At 39.1% G+C, this 17378-nt stretch overlaps 1 protein-coding gene across 6 annotated transcripts in view; it reads right to left on the bottom strand.

The window, feature by feature from the left end:
- Positions 1 to 17378, bottom strand: part of Arhgap10 (Rho GTPase activating protein 10) — a 272424-nt gene that overhangs the window by 127798 nt on the left and 127248 nt on the right. For all 6 annotated transcript variants that reach the window (XM_063224386.1, XM_063224384.1, XM_063224389.1 and 3 more), the window contains 3 exons: positions 9435 to 9516; positions 7480 to 7525; positions 5113 to 5178 (listed from right to left, as the gene is read on the bottom strand). In XM_063224386.1, coding sequence (XP_063080456.1) covers positions 5113 to 5178; positions 7480 to 7525; positions 9435 to 9516 — 194 coding nt within the window. The remainder of the gene's footprint in view (positions 1 to 5112; positions 5179 to 7479; positions 7526 to 9434; positions 9517 to 17378) is intronic.

Genomic DNA, 17378 nt, shown 5'->3' with positions numbered 1-17378 from the left:
ACCCCAAATAAACCTTTTCTCTTTACTTGTTGGGGGAGGTACAGCTAGGGGAGGAGCCATGAATCGGAACGTTTCAGAAGGCCGGGAAGGACAAAGGAAAACCCCAAGTCCACCCACCATCTTTCCTAAAATATGGACAAAACAGTAGGCTCTATCACAACAGCACAGAGCATGGTGGCTGCAGGATAATACTGTCAGCGAGGTTAAGGAAACGGAGCAAGTGATGGGGCCCCTCCCACAAAGGGGACTTTTAAGGTCACCACCACACAGCACACATGAGGCTTAACATGGCAACAGCAGGTAGTAGGGATCGGAAGGGAAAGAAGTGCAAGTAAGAGCTCCACGAGCACTCCTGGATGAGCCAGGACTCCCTACAAAGCATTTCCATTTGGCTTCTGACACATGAAAGCATGGCCCCTTTCAGTTATGATGTTTCTTCTTTCAACCTCCTATTCAGGATAGAAGTTGAACTACACACTCATATGTCCTCTCCTGTAACACCAAAACCTACTTCCATCTAACCAGGACCTGCAAAAACCCCACTCTCAGGAAATCTCCCGTGGTTTCTCTTCTCCCTTAAAAGCACATCAGAAAACTCCTATTTCTGTGTGACTGTTCTTTTCTTACTGGAATCCTCATTGTCCACAGCAATGGTCAGCCATGACCCTGGTATATGTCCCCGGGTCAGCCATGGACCAATTTCTTTGTTACCCTTTGTCTCTCTAACTACAACTTGAAGGTGGAATTCCCTGCACATCTCCATCTTACATACAAACAAACGCTACATATGCATGGCAGTACTATGGCAAAACCAAATGGCTGCATGCATGCAGTCTGCCCACTGCCAAATCTATAGTCCACAGTCAGCTTAACACCACCCCACCCTCAGCCAAATTCTGAGCAGCCCATATGGCGCTACTTACAAATTTCCAGACTAACCTCTTTCAACCTGTAACTCTGCTCTCTACTGTCTTCTACTACTTACCAGTTACTTCCCAATTAAGTGCAAATCCCTAACTATCTGCTTTTCCTGTTTCATTGTGCCTCCTTTCCAACGAAGTTTGGTCTGTCTTAGTCACACTTCATCATCACATCAGAGGGATCTCTAAATGCCAAGATACACATTTCTATCCTTGAATCTCAGGAAGCCTACCGGTAAACACACTCTTCAATTAACACTGAATCATTCCAACTCATCAATGTGCACTCAGATTCTCTCCATTTGTGCAAACCTGTAACATTGCAATTTTAGCAACTTGGATACTTCCTTACAAATATCCAAGCTAACATGTTGTTCACAAATCTCTGTCCCACCTACCATTACTGGATGAGGAATTATATGGACCCAACCTTTATACACATAACCCAAGGCCTAGGGCAAGGCTATGTATACCCTGTAATTGTTCAATAAATATTGGTTAGCTGACTGGCTTCAGATTAGAACAAAGGCTAAACAATGATAAGTCATCTGTTACTGAGGAAAGGAAAAGAACATTGGGCTATGTTCTTCAAAACTTTCTATTTTACTAGTTTAGCCTGGGTTATTTTTAAAAAGACCAAGTATCCCCATATAGCAGGACACTATCAACAGGAAGATAATTATATATCCAATATCTCCAAGAAGTAAGCAATGTTTCCATTAGGACAGTGGTTTCCAAACTTTCCTAAAACATATTAGGATCACCTGGGGACTTATTTTAAAAAAAAAAAAAAAAAAAAAACACCCTTCCTAGTTCACACTCTCTAGCATTTAAGTCAAGGCTGAGTATGACAGTCCAGCATCAGTATTTTTAAAGGTCCTGGGTGATTAATGTGAGCAGTTTGGGAAGATTCATTTCATGACGTCCTTTGGCTCAGTACACACACCACAATTTCCTTTGGCTCAGTACACACACTACAATTTCCTATTGGTACAGGTGATACTGACTATATTCCCAACACTTGCTTAATGGATGAAGGATCATAGGATTTGGCTCCTACATACGCTGCCACTTCATGATCAAACAGCTCCACATAAATGAATGATCTGATCCTGATACAGTAGTAACACTGAATTTTTCCCATCTCAAAATTAGAATAACCACTCAATATTCACACCCATGTGATTATTGTACGTTATACATCTTGATAGGTTAGCATTTCACTACACTAAAAAGTGTTATTTTTCTTACGGTACTAAGAACTACAGTAAATTTTAGACATTTGCCTGAAGACTTGCAACTATTTTAATGACAGCATGAGTACGGTGGATAATATTTTAAATATCAAGAGCTACTTTTTTAAAGGCATGTCAAGAAAAAGGTAAGCAAAGAGATTAACTTTACTGCTTTAATCAAAACATAAAATGGTAGTTCTCAGACAAAAAGTCATTTAAAACACTAGGAGCGGTGTTTTAAATAACTCTTCAATAACATCTTATTAAACGCTGCTGGCCATTTGGCACGTGGTCGAAGGAGGGGCTCAGCTACTCATCCACCTGGGCAACCATGACTTCCGAGGTTCGCAGTGGGTTGTGCTTTGTAGGTCTTTTGAGGTTGAGTGGATCCAGGAGGCTGTTTATGACCAATTGGGGGCAAGCTCACTTCCATGTCAAAGCATTCACTCGCTGATCTGAAGTCCTCTAGAAGGCAACCACGAACTCTGAAGTGGGCTGCTCCAGAAGCCCAGGTGTCTGAGTGATGAGCCAAGTCCCTACTAACACCTGAAGAGCGAAACATTACGTCTCATGCTTTAAACCATGGAGATCTGCAGGTTCTTATTACAAGAACACACACTAGCTTTATCCTGACAGAAAATGTAAGACAATACCATCTCTGGCATAACAAAAGAGCAACAACAAACAGAGCTGCTGTGGGGAAAATCATTAATAGTAATATATCCTGAAAGAATTTCCAAATTTAAGGCAAAAACTTCAGACTCTACAATGCTCCTCATCATTTTAATAATATGATCTACTGACTCTTACACTGCTTTTAGTCTATTACTTCTCTGAAACAAAAGGTTTCGATAAGACCGACCTTTGGGAATGAAAGACTTGTGAAGGAAATCATGACTTCTTTCCTCCTTTTCGCATCAAAAACTCTATCACAGAATGCATACCCTGAAAACAAACTATAATAACACACATGCAGATTCCAATATACTCAACTGAATGGATACAACACTCCATAAAACTATACATCCCAATTGGAAAGCCTGCAGAAAGATCTCTATCTGTTCAGACAAATAAAGTATGTAAGAAATATACCTCTGAGGAAATAATTTATTGAGATTAAGCCTGTAAATGATACAGTTAAAGATCTAAGGACATCAGGGGGAAAAAGAAACATGAGCGCTAAGAAAGAAATATTAAAATTACAGTAATTTTTCAAATTTCTGAAGCCCTAAGAAAATGAACCAATTTGTCCGTTCAACTTCAGCATAGGGTGAAATGAATGAAAACTGCTGCCAGTCTGATTCACTGCTGGAATAATGCGAAAGAGAGGCTTTCTGTGGCTTGAGTTGTTATTGATGGGTGAACCTCCAAATGACAAAACAGTAAATATTCATCTATTATCAAGCACTCTACTTTTACAAGTTGCTGTCTGGCTTTCTAATGAAGACCTTATACTGAAGGAAAATGTGAACATAACACTTCATCCCACACCAAGTCATCCAAAATAGGACGAGAATATACATGAGTTAATTAAATATTCAATTTACCCCCATGTCACTGGGTCTCTAAACAAAGGAAACTACTACTCCCACAAACAGCTTCTTTTGCAATGTTCACTATCTGGTTTCTCCAAAATTTGCTGAAAGGGCTCAAAGTACAACAGCCCTATTTTGTTCTCAGGAACAAAGAAAAGCTCCTTAGACCTTTGGTCAGTAAAAGGAATAACTTTAAGTTTAAAATAAAAATGACCTAAATATTTATCAGCATGTGAACAGGTAAACATCATGATATAACTATATAATGAAATATTTACATACATATAATGGGATATTACCTAGCAATTAAAACAAATGATCTAAGATTTCACCAAGGAGAGGAATCCCAAAACCAAAGTCAAGACAATAAAACTATATGATTCTATTAAAATGAAATGTTGTAATTTGTTTAGGCAAAACTTTGGTGACAAAAAAGCAGCTCACATATCAAAGTGGGAGTGGGAAGTGACTGCAGAGAAGGGAATTTGGGGGGAAGAGGAATCATAAATCCTCTATGACTGTAGTAGTAGTTACACAACTATATAGTTGTCAAAATTCAATTATTTGTAGAATTAAAATTAACTGTGTACATATTACACTTCAATTAAGGTGTGGAGTTTTGTTCCATTCTTTCACGGTGCTGGGGACAAGAACCCTTCCCCTAACCGACACACACAGTGTGAAAGAAGAGTTTAGCAGGCTCCCAACAAGACAAAGGAGAAGGGCGAACATCTTCAAGGCGCTTGAACCAAAAGCCGTTAAGATCATCTGTACAACACCGATGATTCTTCCCATCATTTTTAGGAGCTGTGCCCCCTGGAATTCATACACTGAAGCCCAAACTCCCAGGACTCTCGAGATATTTTGAGATATGGCTTTTGAAGAGGTGACTGCATGAAAATGAGGACATTAGACCCTAATCCAGTATGACTCAAGTTCTTTGAAGAGGGAGTTTAAATACGTACAACAGGAACATGCACACACGCAGAAAAAGCCACTTGTGCACACAGCACAAGGTGCCGATCAGCGCTCCAAGAAGAGGGGCCTCAGAAGAAACCAAATCTGCTGACCCTCTGATCTGGGACTTACAGGCAGCAGAAGTAGGATAAAGGGCTAAGACCCCCCACCTAGCCTGCAGTGTTTGTTATGGCAGATGCAGAAGCAAATGCAATTCTCATCTCAATACTGCCTATATGGTTTAACGAAAAGAAGAATGACTCAGTTTCCCCCACATACCCATAAGGAAAAGGACAATCCCACAACAGTATCGTATGAGTAAACTGACTCTCACGCCCAGAATGAACACTTTGCATTAACACCTTTCATGCTACAATGCTTAACCACGCAATGAGTATTTTAAGTAAACTTTTAGATTTTACGTAATTATATCCTTTCATGAATAAAATTATTTAATCACATTACCTCGTGTTTCAACCGCACTGATGCATTTTCTCAGAATGGTGAATCCCACTGCATCCAACTGTGCACCTAAAAGAAATAGTTACAAAATATTAAGGGCACAAATGCCAAACATATCTGCCTTCCTTACAAAGACAGGAAAACTAGTATATTGAATCTAATTTGTACTTCACTACTTTAAAAAAAAAACACCTAAAGGCCATGTATTTCCTGTGCAAATGATGGAAACATGGACTTCACACGCCTAAACCATTACTTGCTGAATCAGGACAATGCACAAGTAGAGTTGTCATTATTTAAAGTAATTTAACTGATGCAGCTTCTTTTAAACAGTTGAAAAGAAACTAACATACATCTCTAAGAGAAGCTTCCCCTGAGCAAGATGTGTCTTGCCAAAAATTCTAATAGTAGTTCAATTAATGAAAACTACATATATGAATGAAGGCTCTTAAATTACATGAGTGTCTAAGAATATAAACTTTTAACACAGTTGAGAAATTTTTTAGAAAAGCTGTAAAAAAAACATTTGGGCAATAAGATTTAATTAAAATTTTGATATTTTACACCATGATCCAAGCTTTTAAAATAATATTTATTTTCACAGTAGATGAAAAACAGATGATTCATGTGGCAGAGCCGATCGTTTTGAAAATATAATTTTATATTTCTCCTAATCTCGATGCTTGCCTATGAATAGGCTGACATATTTGTTCGTATTTTAATGAAAGCCAAAGCCTGCTTCAATTAAATTAGGAAAAGCAGAGCCCTGAGTCACCACACTCAGAATCCCGGGAAGTTAACACTAAATCTTCGGTTTTCACTGGGGGTGCAGAACAATACCTGAGTATGAACTGTACATGCAATCCATCATGCTAAGCTTGAGGAGAGTTTCAATGGGTCAATTAGGTGGTGGCTCAGTCTGCAAGAATTCACCCTTCACAAAGTTTTATAAAACACAAATGCTTCTCTCTGCTTAGCAAAACTATCCCCACCACCTCCCCAAAAAAGCATGTTTCAACTTTTCTGTAACAAAAAAATAAACAGCAAGAAGCACAGAACCTGGAAGAGTAGGGAAAAGACAAAGGAAAGAAAGGGCAAAGGAAGAAGAGGAGGAAAGCAGAAGAGATGAAGGGAGAGGGGAAAGGGATGAGCAGGTGCTCAGTGATGTGCTGCCCGAGGCACCTGACCCACAGCCAGGCAAGGGGAGACACCTTCCACTCAGCATGGGCACACTGATCACCATTATTTTGAGTTCATACATTACATAATGTAGTCTTTCCAAACTGTGACTATCTGATTATGTAACATGAAGTTCTCTGAATATATCAAAAATAAAGTCCAGCAAACTGTTCACATTTTTATCTCAGTGTTACTCAAGAGTACAGAGCCACAGAGCACTTCATTTTCCTCTAAGTATACACAGTGCACACGAAGGTCCTTGTCCTCGAATACGTGCACATTATTTCTTAATTTGTTGCTGCTATTTTCTGAAGTGTCCTTGCAGTATACTATTTGTAAAAACCCTTACCCAGATAGGGCAAAGAGAATGGGTACCAGGGTCTGAATGGAACACAAAAGCTGCCAAAAATCAAAAGCGAGTCACTTTTATCAACCAAAGTGAGAAAAGTAAATACAGCTAGGAGGCTGTGAAAGAAAGATTTGTCCACATGACTGCCTGAGAGTAACTATCACAAAAGACTTTTGTCAAAACCACAAACTTCCCACTAGACCACTGCAACCTTCTACCAAAACTACACAAAATTAAAAGTACTTCTACGAGGACCCCTGCCAACAACTCACTGCTCCATCTCAGGCTGGAGCCACTCATTAATCACTATAGACAAAGAATCTTGTTTCAAAACACCTGATGTAATTCTCATTTCTTCCTTTGAAGTTTGCTTTGCCTCGACATCTTTAAATATGCCTGTAGTTTACTGTGGCATGCATATCAGCATTGCTATGCTCTGCTACGCCCAAGTTAAGGACTGTTGTTCTTTGGAGAATCTGATTTTTTCTTGACAAAGAATAGGGTAAGAAAGTTGGGAACAGGATTTTGCAACTCAATCAGGAATTGCAAGGTCACACCCCAAAGTTTTACATGATTTATGGCTGAAAGAATAAACAGCAAAGTGAACTGCACAGAGAAATCACATAGAAGAGCTCACAGATAAGAAAGATTAAAGGAGGCTGTAGCAGCCCAGATATTTTGAAAACGTCTCCAGTGGATGAGACAGAATACACACGACAGTTAGAGGATGAACTCAAATAGGGTACAGGAGTGTGCCCTGAGCGACCCTGGTGTCCATAATGATCACAAAGTAGCACATGAAAAAAGAAACCAAACTATCATTCTTAAAAATTCGCACTTACTTCCTTCTGGCCTTGGGATGATGGCTTTATTAAAACTATGGAACAGCTAGTGAGAAAAAAAATAAGAGAAAGAAATACGGTATTTTTAACAAAGCAATAAAAATGATTGAAATAGGTCCACATAGAGCCATGCAAAACAGTTTCTAGAAACTTCACACTGGTTAATATGGTATAATAAGAAATATATTTTGCCCCCATTTTGTGGTACAAAGTTCCATAACTCTTGAGATGGCCCAATAGAAGCATCTTTTGTTACTCACAAGGAACCTCCTGGGTTTATGTTAATGAGGTAACTAGGGATTGGGACAGGGACAGAGCCTCCAGATGGGGCTGGACACTCGGACATGCTGACCTTCACTGGGGGCCTGCAGGCTAACACCATAAAACTCCTAGTAAGTGACTACAAAGAGCTACTCTGGGAGGGTGGTGCCCCCTAGCGGGTGGGAGAGCTCTGTGATCCATTCTAGCAAATCAGTGAGCCCAAGGAGGGGTCATGGGACTCCTTCAGCACAGCCTGTCAAGGGGAGACTGCAGAGACCCAGAACTGTGAAGGGATCATAAAAACTTGGGGGATTCTTCTAACTCCGGGCCGAAGGGTCAGAACTGAGTTGAATTGTAAGACACAGAGTTGGGGTCAACAGATGAGGGCAGGAAAAAGCCCAATCTGGTGTCCTCAGTGAGCTCCTACAAAAAGCCTTCCCAGTTTACTACACATCACCATGCTTTCACATGCAAAGGAAAATAACAAAGAAAACCTCTGAGTCAACTTCTCTCTCACAGAGGTATGCCAAAGAAGCCAATATGATGAAGGGATTATGGTCCTTAAGGAATTTACTGGAATGTGTTGAAATCTGAAATGCTTGGCCTTACACAGTTATCGGGTGACAAACTGTTGTTGGCTACTCAATAAAATGAGCCTCATTTGTTCACTATTATCCTTATAATCTGGTATTTACTGAAAAAGACACCTCTGCCCATCATTTAAATAAGTATGTCTGAAATATCAAGGTGCTGATTCTGAGCAGCCTCTAAAAATCTGGCGGCTCTTTATTTATAAGGCATATAGCACCTACCAAAAATATGCCCTCGCTCACGGTTCCCCACATAAAAGGCAGCTCCTCACCCCAGTGTCCTATGCTTCATTAAAGTGCTTGCAGTGAGCGGGAACTAACGCTGTCTCTAGCACATCTGGTGAGCTCTGTGCTAAAATCTCTCACTGTTACCACAGGAAACCCCTATCCTACATTCCCCAGGCACGCTTTCCTTTTGTTCTAAACCCTTCAGAAATGGCAAATGCTTTTAAACCTACCTGATACCTGCTCTGAAAGCTTCCTGGGAGTCACAGTACTAGATGCACTTTATTTTAATTACTTCTGTGGTCTTTTCAATAATTTTCCTCACTAAATCCCTGATTCATTAGGTGATCTGCAAAATTCTCAAATCCCAAAAGCCACCGCTCCATAGAAACGAGAACAGTGCTTGAACAAAGTGGCAAAAGACTGAATTCAGGTGCCTCCCGACCTGTATCTCTACCTTTTATTTATTCCTCAAAGCAACACAAAAGCCGCACAAAAACACATGGAGACCTGTCTGTCATCCTAGTACTAAGAGGCTGAGACAAGAGGACTGCCAATTCAGGCCCCGCCTGGGCAACTTGGCAAGACTCGGTCCCCATGCAGAAAATATAAAAAGGGGCTAGGAATGTAACTTAGTGCAAAGCCTCTAGATTCAAGAAAATGAGAAATAAAAAACTAGTGATACACCAGTCAGGTGTGTGCTGCTGCTACCCCAAGCCAAATTACTAAACTGCTGAATACAGAATTTCCAAGATGAGTTCAAACACCAATTGCAGCAGGGAACTTGTGTCAAATACTATAAACCAAAAATAACCCAGAAATGTACACAAGGCAGCTCTGCAGGATCTGAAGTAGGGCTCCGCGACCGATGATGCTTACAGCCTCTCTTCCACCCAGAGCTTCTAGCCACTGCCTCCGCTCCTCCTCCGAGAACGCTTGCATGGTCAGGGACACGCCAGGCCTGGAAGACACAGCACATGCACAGCAGGTCAGCAAATCACTGCGGCAAAGCTTCCGTTTCCCCTTGCAATTGTTTTCCCGATGATTACACTTTCTCTTTTTTAAATGTTTAACTATGGTAAAATACACATAACTTACAACGTACTATCTTCACCCTGTGTGCGTGCACGATACAGTGGTATTAAACAATTCGCACTGATGTGCAGCCACCCCACCACCCCACCTCTACACAGCAACTTCTTGCATCCCACCGACTTGGCCCCTGGGGATCACTGCCGTACCTTCTTCCCTCCTTAACTGGGCAAAGGAAACAGATCATAATAGCATTTGCTTTTGTGACTGGCTTATTTCACTGAGCATGATTTGAAATTTATCCATGATGGGGCATGAATCAGAACTTTCTTCCTTTTGAAGCTTGATAATATTCTACTGTATACATATAGATCATATTTTATGCATCCATTCACACATTTATGACACTCTGGTTGCTTTTACATCTTGGCTACTGAGAACAATGCTGTTACGAACATGGATGTAAAGATATCTACTCAACTCCCTGCTTTCAATTCTGTTGAGCATATGCCCAGCAGTGGAATTTCTGGACCATTACGATGCATCTATATGGATACACAGAGCCAAATGAACAGAAGAAAAGATGTTCCCTATCATATAGCATCAGGAAAGTACAAATTAAAACAAGATACTAAAACATACCTAAGAGAACGGCCAAAATCCAAACACTGAAAATGCTAAATGCTGGTGTGGAATCAGGAATTCTTATTCACTGATGGTGGGAATGCAAACTGGTACAGCCACTTTGAAAGACAGCTTGGTGATTTCTCACAAAAGCAGAAGTACCATGTCACCCAGTACCAATGTTTGCTGGTACAATATTTATCCAAGGTTGTTGAAAAACTCATGTTCACACAAAAACCTGTACATGAATGTTTTGAGCAGCTTTTTCATAACTGTAAAATCTGGAAGTTACCAAGATGTCTTTCAATAGATAAATGGATCAATAAATTCTGGTATATCCAAGGAACATCATTCAGGGCCAAAAAGAAGAGATATGTAGGACATAAAGGGACCCTAAAGGTGCAATACTCACTGAAAAAAGCCAGTCTGAAATGGCCATATGATGTGTGATTTCAAATCTATAGCAATTCTCGAAAACTCAAAACTACAGAGACACAAAAAAAATCAGTGTTTGCCAGGGATCAGATGGGAAAAGATGAACAGGCAGTGAAAATACTCTGCATATTATGATGGAAACATGTCATTAATACATTTGTCCAAACCTACAGAACATACAACTCTAAAGACCATAATATAAAGCATGGACTTTGGAGAATCGTGATCCGTTCCTGTAAGTTCATCAATTAAACCTGCAATGGACCCCCCAGGACAGTGATATAAGAGCTATGCATGTGTCAGAGCAGGGTGCCTATAGGAAATCTCTGTACTTTCCTCTTAATTTTGATATAAATCTAAAACTGCTCTGTTTAAAAATTAAATTTCAAACACTTTATTTTAAATGCAGAGTCATTACCTAAAGAACACACACTGGAGGCACGGAGATCTGTCTCCCCACTACTCTCCCTCTTTCTCCCTCTCTCTCTTTTTCCCCTACCCACTCCTTCCTTTGGCTGCTGGGTGGAGAACAGACTAAAGCCAAGAGTGACTGCAAAGAGAAGAGCAGAGAAAGGAAATGACGACATTGAGGAGGAAAAGAAACGTGCTTCAGAAATACGCCGTAAGTGCCACTACATGTTGTGAGCCACAGAATAATTAGAAATCTGTAGCTCCAGTACAAATTATAATAAGACCAATCAATTACAATTAGCATAAATAACCAGTAAAGGGATTCAATGGAATTCCAAAACAGTATAGCAAATATGGACCTAACAAAGTGAAACTCACAAGTCCAGGTCAAAAAGAAAGCCCTTGCTCTAATCCCCCTGTGCTAGCCCCACTGATGCTTTACGTAGACACTGGATATTCTAAATCAAGCTGCACATGGAGCAGAAAACAAAGATGAAGAACGACTGATTCTGGTCACTTGGAACATAAGAAATGAATGATAAAGAATTTAAGGAACTATGAACTAGAATTATGGATACCATGATGGAAGAAAGCATTTCCCAGAGTTCCAATTAAGCAAAAATATGAAAAGAATGAAAGTCCAACGTGGCACAAAACTTCTGTTACTCTAGTTGTTGTCTATAAGCATAGTGACTTAAAACCGACTACCTCGCCCCGGTGGAACACAGGAAGCCGTTCACCCCTTCACCAACGCCTACCCCTAAAACACAAGTGTGGGGAAGACAAACATCACACGCTCAAAACATGTCTGAACCATCCTAAATCTCCCGAGTTTCTTTTTTAAATAATCAACTGCTAAGAAATCATTAAGCACAAATAAGACATTAAGAAATACTGGGAACATTTCAATGTGATGTTTACAGGCTAGCATCTCAAGTACTTCAGTTTCTCTTTTAGTTTTGGGGACTTATGCAACTGAATATCCCTAATCTGAAAACATAAAATTAAATCCACTACAAGGGGGTCAAGGGTGTACCTCAGTGGCAGGGCAGGTGCTTTGTATCCAGGAGCCATGGGTTCAAAAAAACGTACTAAAAAATGGTCAAGAAATGCAACAAATATCTAAACCTTTCTAAGCACCAACAAGCTACATTGAGCATTTCAGGTTCCTGATTACTTTACATGACAGATGCTCCATCTAAACAGCATCTCTCTGGTAAACTAAATTACAAAATTTCCATAGTTCTCCTAACAAGAAAAGACACATGGATGCATTGGGTATAGAAGACTAATATAAGGCAAACACAAGGATAACAGAAAACATTTTAAACGGTGTCAGCTTAGTCGCCTTTAATGAAGAGCAGCCGCTGCACCTTCACTCCATGCAGAAGCTAAGTGAGCAACATCCCCGACGCCGTCAGAGCCCCAACTGGAACCAGAAGGCTCAACTGGGGCTCCCGGAGCGAACACTGCTGCTATGCGCCACACTAGCAGAGCTGAGAACACTGCCATTCACTGAATCTAACCTTTCACTTCAAATGAACCAAAACCCCAGTGCCTACGAGGTGCCAGGAGCAGCATTAACCTCTGAAGAATCTGTCACACACAGTGAGCCAAACTGACTCAACTAATAGGAAGGCAATGACAGAAACTTCACGAAGGGGTAGGTGAACCAGGTAAGAGGCCAAGCTGCCAACTAGTATTTCTTTATTTAAAAACATAATTAATACGTGTAGAGGATAAGGCTGGAGCTGAAACTGGCAGGAGAAAACACGGTAAACAAGTTGTTCCTAAAGGAGCACGTCAACCTCTTCCTTTAAAAGTAAAAACATGGTATACAGTTCAGACAGCAGACTGGGCTCAGCCTCAGAGACAGACAAGGAGCTGCCATCTTTAGTCTACATTTTATTCCCATCTACTATCTTTAAATCGCATCAAAACAAATTTTACTTGATAGGCCACTGAGCTTTTAAATTCAGAAAACAGCCAAAAGGGTAAAAAGAAAGACATTCACAAGTACAACGAGACATTATTTAAGTGGAGGAGTTACTAAATAAAAAAAGATTAGCAGCAGCTACCAAACTTATGATGGTAGCAGGAATGTGCCACCACTTTTCTAAAAGAAATGTTGAAAGGGGACAGGAAAAAACCAAATCTACGTGTTACAATTACACACCAAATTTTAAGGGAAGAGGAAAGTGCCAAAGCTAAACAAAAGACTTTTAAAGGTCACCAAAATATTAACAGTTGTCATCAATTTCCCATAGGAGATTCGGGAGAAAAAAAGTACAGACCTATGAATTATATATTTTTCAGAGATTTTACATGTATGTTGCCTAATTTTACTCTAGGTAACAACTTTATGGCAAATTTTTCTGTCCACCAAAGAGATACTGCAAATTGAGCAAACAGCGAGAATACAGTAGAAGCAGGACTGTGTATTCCAATAAAAGTAAATTCAAACAACTCATCATTGGCTGACTTGATGCTCTACTTGCAATGGAGGAAACTATGACAGATCATCATTCATACCCTAACAACAATGAGGAGAACCTTTGAAAATACAGTTTTACTGTTTTTAACAACCCTAATGAACCCAAATCCAGAAAATGACAAGCCAATACACCTGAGACAATGCATCAGAGTGAAAGCACATTCGTGGGTCTGTGCACGCAGCTGTCTTCATCCTTACTGAAACACAGGGCAAAGAGAAAGACACTGGCAACACAGAACACAGCAGAATATTAACTGCATCTTAAAAATAGCACCCAGTGTGGCGCAACAGTATGGAATTCCCAGCAAGTGCAGACACAGAATCTGAACCTGCAACTCTCTTTCCCACCAAGCTTCCCCAGTCTTTATTTGAAGTCCAAGCAGAATGGAAAGAACTGACCGTTTCCTCCAATCACATGACACCTATGATAAACTGAACCAAAATGAAGCAGCAACAAGGCCCAATCTCAGCTCACTACAAACTCAGCCCTCCACCTGAGCCCAAGGGAAGAGTGGGCATAACGTTAGCCAGGCAGCAATATTACTTATTTTAGGGTCTGATGTTCTCATAGACATAGTATCTGGAAGTCAGTCAAAAACATTATGAAACATGGCAAGAGGCAATAACATAATCTAGAATCAAGAAAAGAAGCAGTAAATAAAAGCAGACAAAGAAAGAGCCAGGATGTGATGGGACCAAAGCAAATATAAATATGTAAATATATGTATCAAATTATAATCTGATAAACAGATCATGTAATCTAACAAAAAAATACCAAAACAGAAATATTAAATGTAGAATATCAATAAGCATTTGAGATATTAACAAGACACTTGTAAATAGCACATGAACATCTATATCATAAACATACAGGAAATTTAATTTGGGACTGAATCCTGTTTAAATACCAAACTTTATGGGTACAAAGAAAAGTAGCTCTTAGAAAGAAATTCATGGCTTTAAATATCTCTATTCAGAAGCAAAGCCCAGAATGAATGATCTATGCTGTCAATTTCAGTAAATAGAAGCAATGTAAAGAAAAATTGTACCCAAAGGTTTAAAAAAGGAAAATAAGAAGTTAATGAAATATAAAATGGGTGACATGGGTTCTCTGAAAATATTAACAAAACTGGTAAGCCTCGAACAAAAACCAACCTTTGAGACCCATCCTCAGTCCTGTAAAGGGACAGGGCAGCAACCTTTTCTTGCCAGCATAGGCGATTTTCATGAAAGTAGCAGTCTGCTGCTGAACATGCCCACTTTCAGTGACAAGGACCAGTTCATTAAAACTGAACAGCTGAAGGGTGAACACCGTATCTGGACAAAGAGGCCACAAACGTATGACTGTAAAAGTGAATATAACCAAAAAAAAAAAAAAAAAAACCTCTCCTATCAACTACAATCTCCATCAAGAAAATACACACACACACACACGCACAAATATACAGGGGAACATTAAAAAACAAAGGGCAACAAAAACGCCCCCTTTATCTGCCAACTCTCCTAAAGCAGATTCAAGGGAAACCAACGGAGGGGGAATGCAAACACTAACGGAGGAAGAATAGCACAGCTACACAAAACAATAATGAAGAAGAGATAAAGAAACTTGGAGAATATAAAGAGGATGCAACCTAAAAGATAACAGAACTATCATACAAACAGAATAATGTGAACAGGGGAAAAACAAAAAATTGGAAAAGCTCACCAAGACAGTTCAGGTCATGAACAAATTTACCAAAGACAAAGATTCCAGGAAAAGGTGTTGGAAAGAAATACCAGAGGTAAAAAATTGTAAAGAATTCATAAACTGAAGAAATGATCAATGTGAAAACAGGGTATTTGACATCAAGGACAAAATGATAAATCGTGACAAGAAAACTTTCAGAGAAGCCCTAAAAATGATTATAGAAGAAAAATTCATTCAATAGGCACTAGGTAACACTAAGAAGACTAACTTCAGGCCAACTGGAGTTAGAACTATGAAGACAGCACACACGGGCCAAAACAATCTGTTTCCAGAAATCATAACAGAAAACTTTTCAAGTATGAGAAAAGATTTCAATGCACAGATAAGTGAGGCTTGCAGAATATCAACTAACTATGGTGCAAACAGAAGTCCTCCAGATGTCCAACAACAGCAACAAAAAGAACCTTAAAAGCTGTCAGAGAAAAACAAAAAATCATAAATAAAGGTAAGCCAATCAAGAGTACAGCAGTCTTCACAACAAACTTCAAAGGCCAGAAGAGCTTGGAATAAAGTATTTCAAACTGCTAAAAGCAAATGACTTCCAACCCAGACTAATATATCCTGCAAAATTACTTTTCAGAATTCTTGGAGAAATAAGAGCATTCCACAACAAAGAACATCATAAGCAATACGTGAAACACAAAATCAGCACTCCAAAAAATACTCAAGATTATTGCAGACAAAGATAACGAAGTCAAAAATTCAGACAGGATGAATACACAAGTAGTCAAACAAAAAAGAAGAAAAATAAAAGAGTTATCAACAGAAAAAGAGCACAATGATGGGGCGAAAAATCAGTAACTTTCAGTTATAATTCTTAATGTAAATGGTCGCAACTACACATTTAAAAGGCACAGATTGACAGACTGGGTCAAACACAGAATGTAACTGTCTGTTGCATCTAATAAAAAAATCATAAAATAAGTATCAAACCAATTCATGGAAGCTTCATTCTGGAGATGCAGGAATGGTTCAACATATACAACTCAATAAAAATGACTACTACATTAACAGAAAGATGGACAAAAATCACATGACTATCTCAACAGATGCAGAAAAAACATTTGACAAAATCCAACAATGAATCTTGATTAAAAACTCTGAAGGAAATAGGTATAGGAGGTTTTTAGCTCAATCTGATAAAAGCCAAGTATGACAAACCAACAATCAATATCATATAAAATGGAGAAAAGATGAAAAAAAAAAAGCTTTTCCTCCAAAATCAGGCACACGACAAGGATTCTGCTGTACTTTTGTTTGATATAGTTCTTGAAACATTAGCTAGAACAATCAGACAAGACAAAGAAATACAAGGGAGAAGTTAAATTTTCATTATTTGCAGATAACATGATTCTCTATACAGAAGACACCAAAAGACTCAAAGAGTAATAACCAAATTCAGTAACAGGATAGAAACTCAACATTCAAAAATCAATGTTGAAAAAAGTCAATATTGCTCCTGTAAATAAATATTAAAACTCCCTGAGAGAGAAATCAGGGAAATAATACCCTTCACAATAGTATCAAGTAAAATGAAATACATGGGAATCAACCTAACCAAGGAAGTGAAAGACTTCTAAAATAAAAACTACAGAGCTTTGGGGGGAAAAAGATTCAAGAGGATATCCAAAAATAGAAAGATATCCCCTCTGTTCCTGGGCAGGCAGAACCAGTATACTTGAACTAGCTATACTTCAAAAAATGTTATTTAGATTTATTGCACTCCCAATCAAAACACCAATAGCATTTTTCACAGAAATACAAAATCCTAGAATTCATATAGAAGCAGAAAAGACCTAGAATATAGCAAAAGTAATTCTACACAACAAAAGAAAGGCAGGAGGCATTATAACTCTAGATTTCAAAGTTATACTACAAAGATACAGTAATGAAAACAGCATGTTACTGGGGGTGGGGGAAGAACCAGCATTGTGGATCAACGAACAAGAAAGAAACTGCAGAAACACTTCAGACACACTCAGCTAGCTTATCTTTGACAAACGGGCCAAATACTTTCACCAGAGGAGAGAAAGGCAAAATGCATCGAAGATCTAAATGTGAATGAAAACAGAAACAATCT

This window comes from Cavia porcellus, unplaced genomic scaffold (assembly GCF_034190915.1).
Source record: "Cavia porcellus strain 051 isolate PalLab524CR breed Dunkin Hartley unplaced genomic scaffold, mCavPor4.1 scaffold_14, whole genome shotgun sequence".
In the NCBI taxonomy this organism is placed as follows: domain Eukaryota; kingdom Metazoa; phylum Chordata; class Mammalia; order Rodentia; family Caviidae; genus Cavia; species Cavia porcellus.
This window is presented reverse-complemented; position numbering and strand designations above follow the sequence as displayed.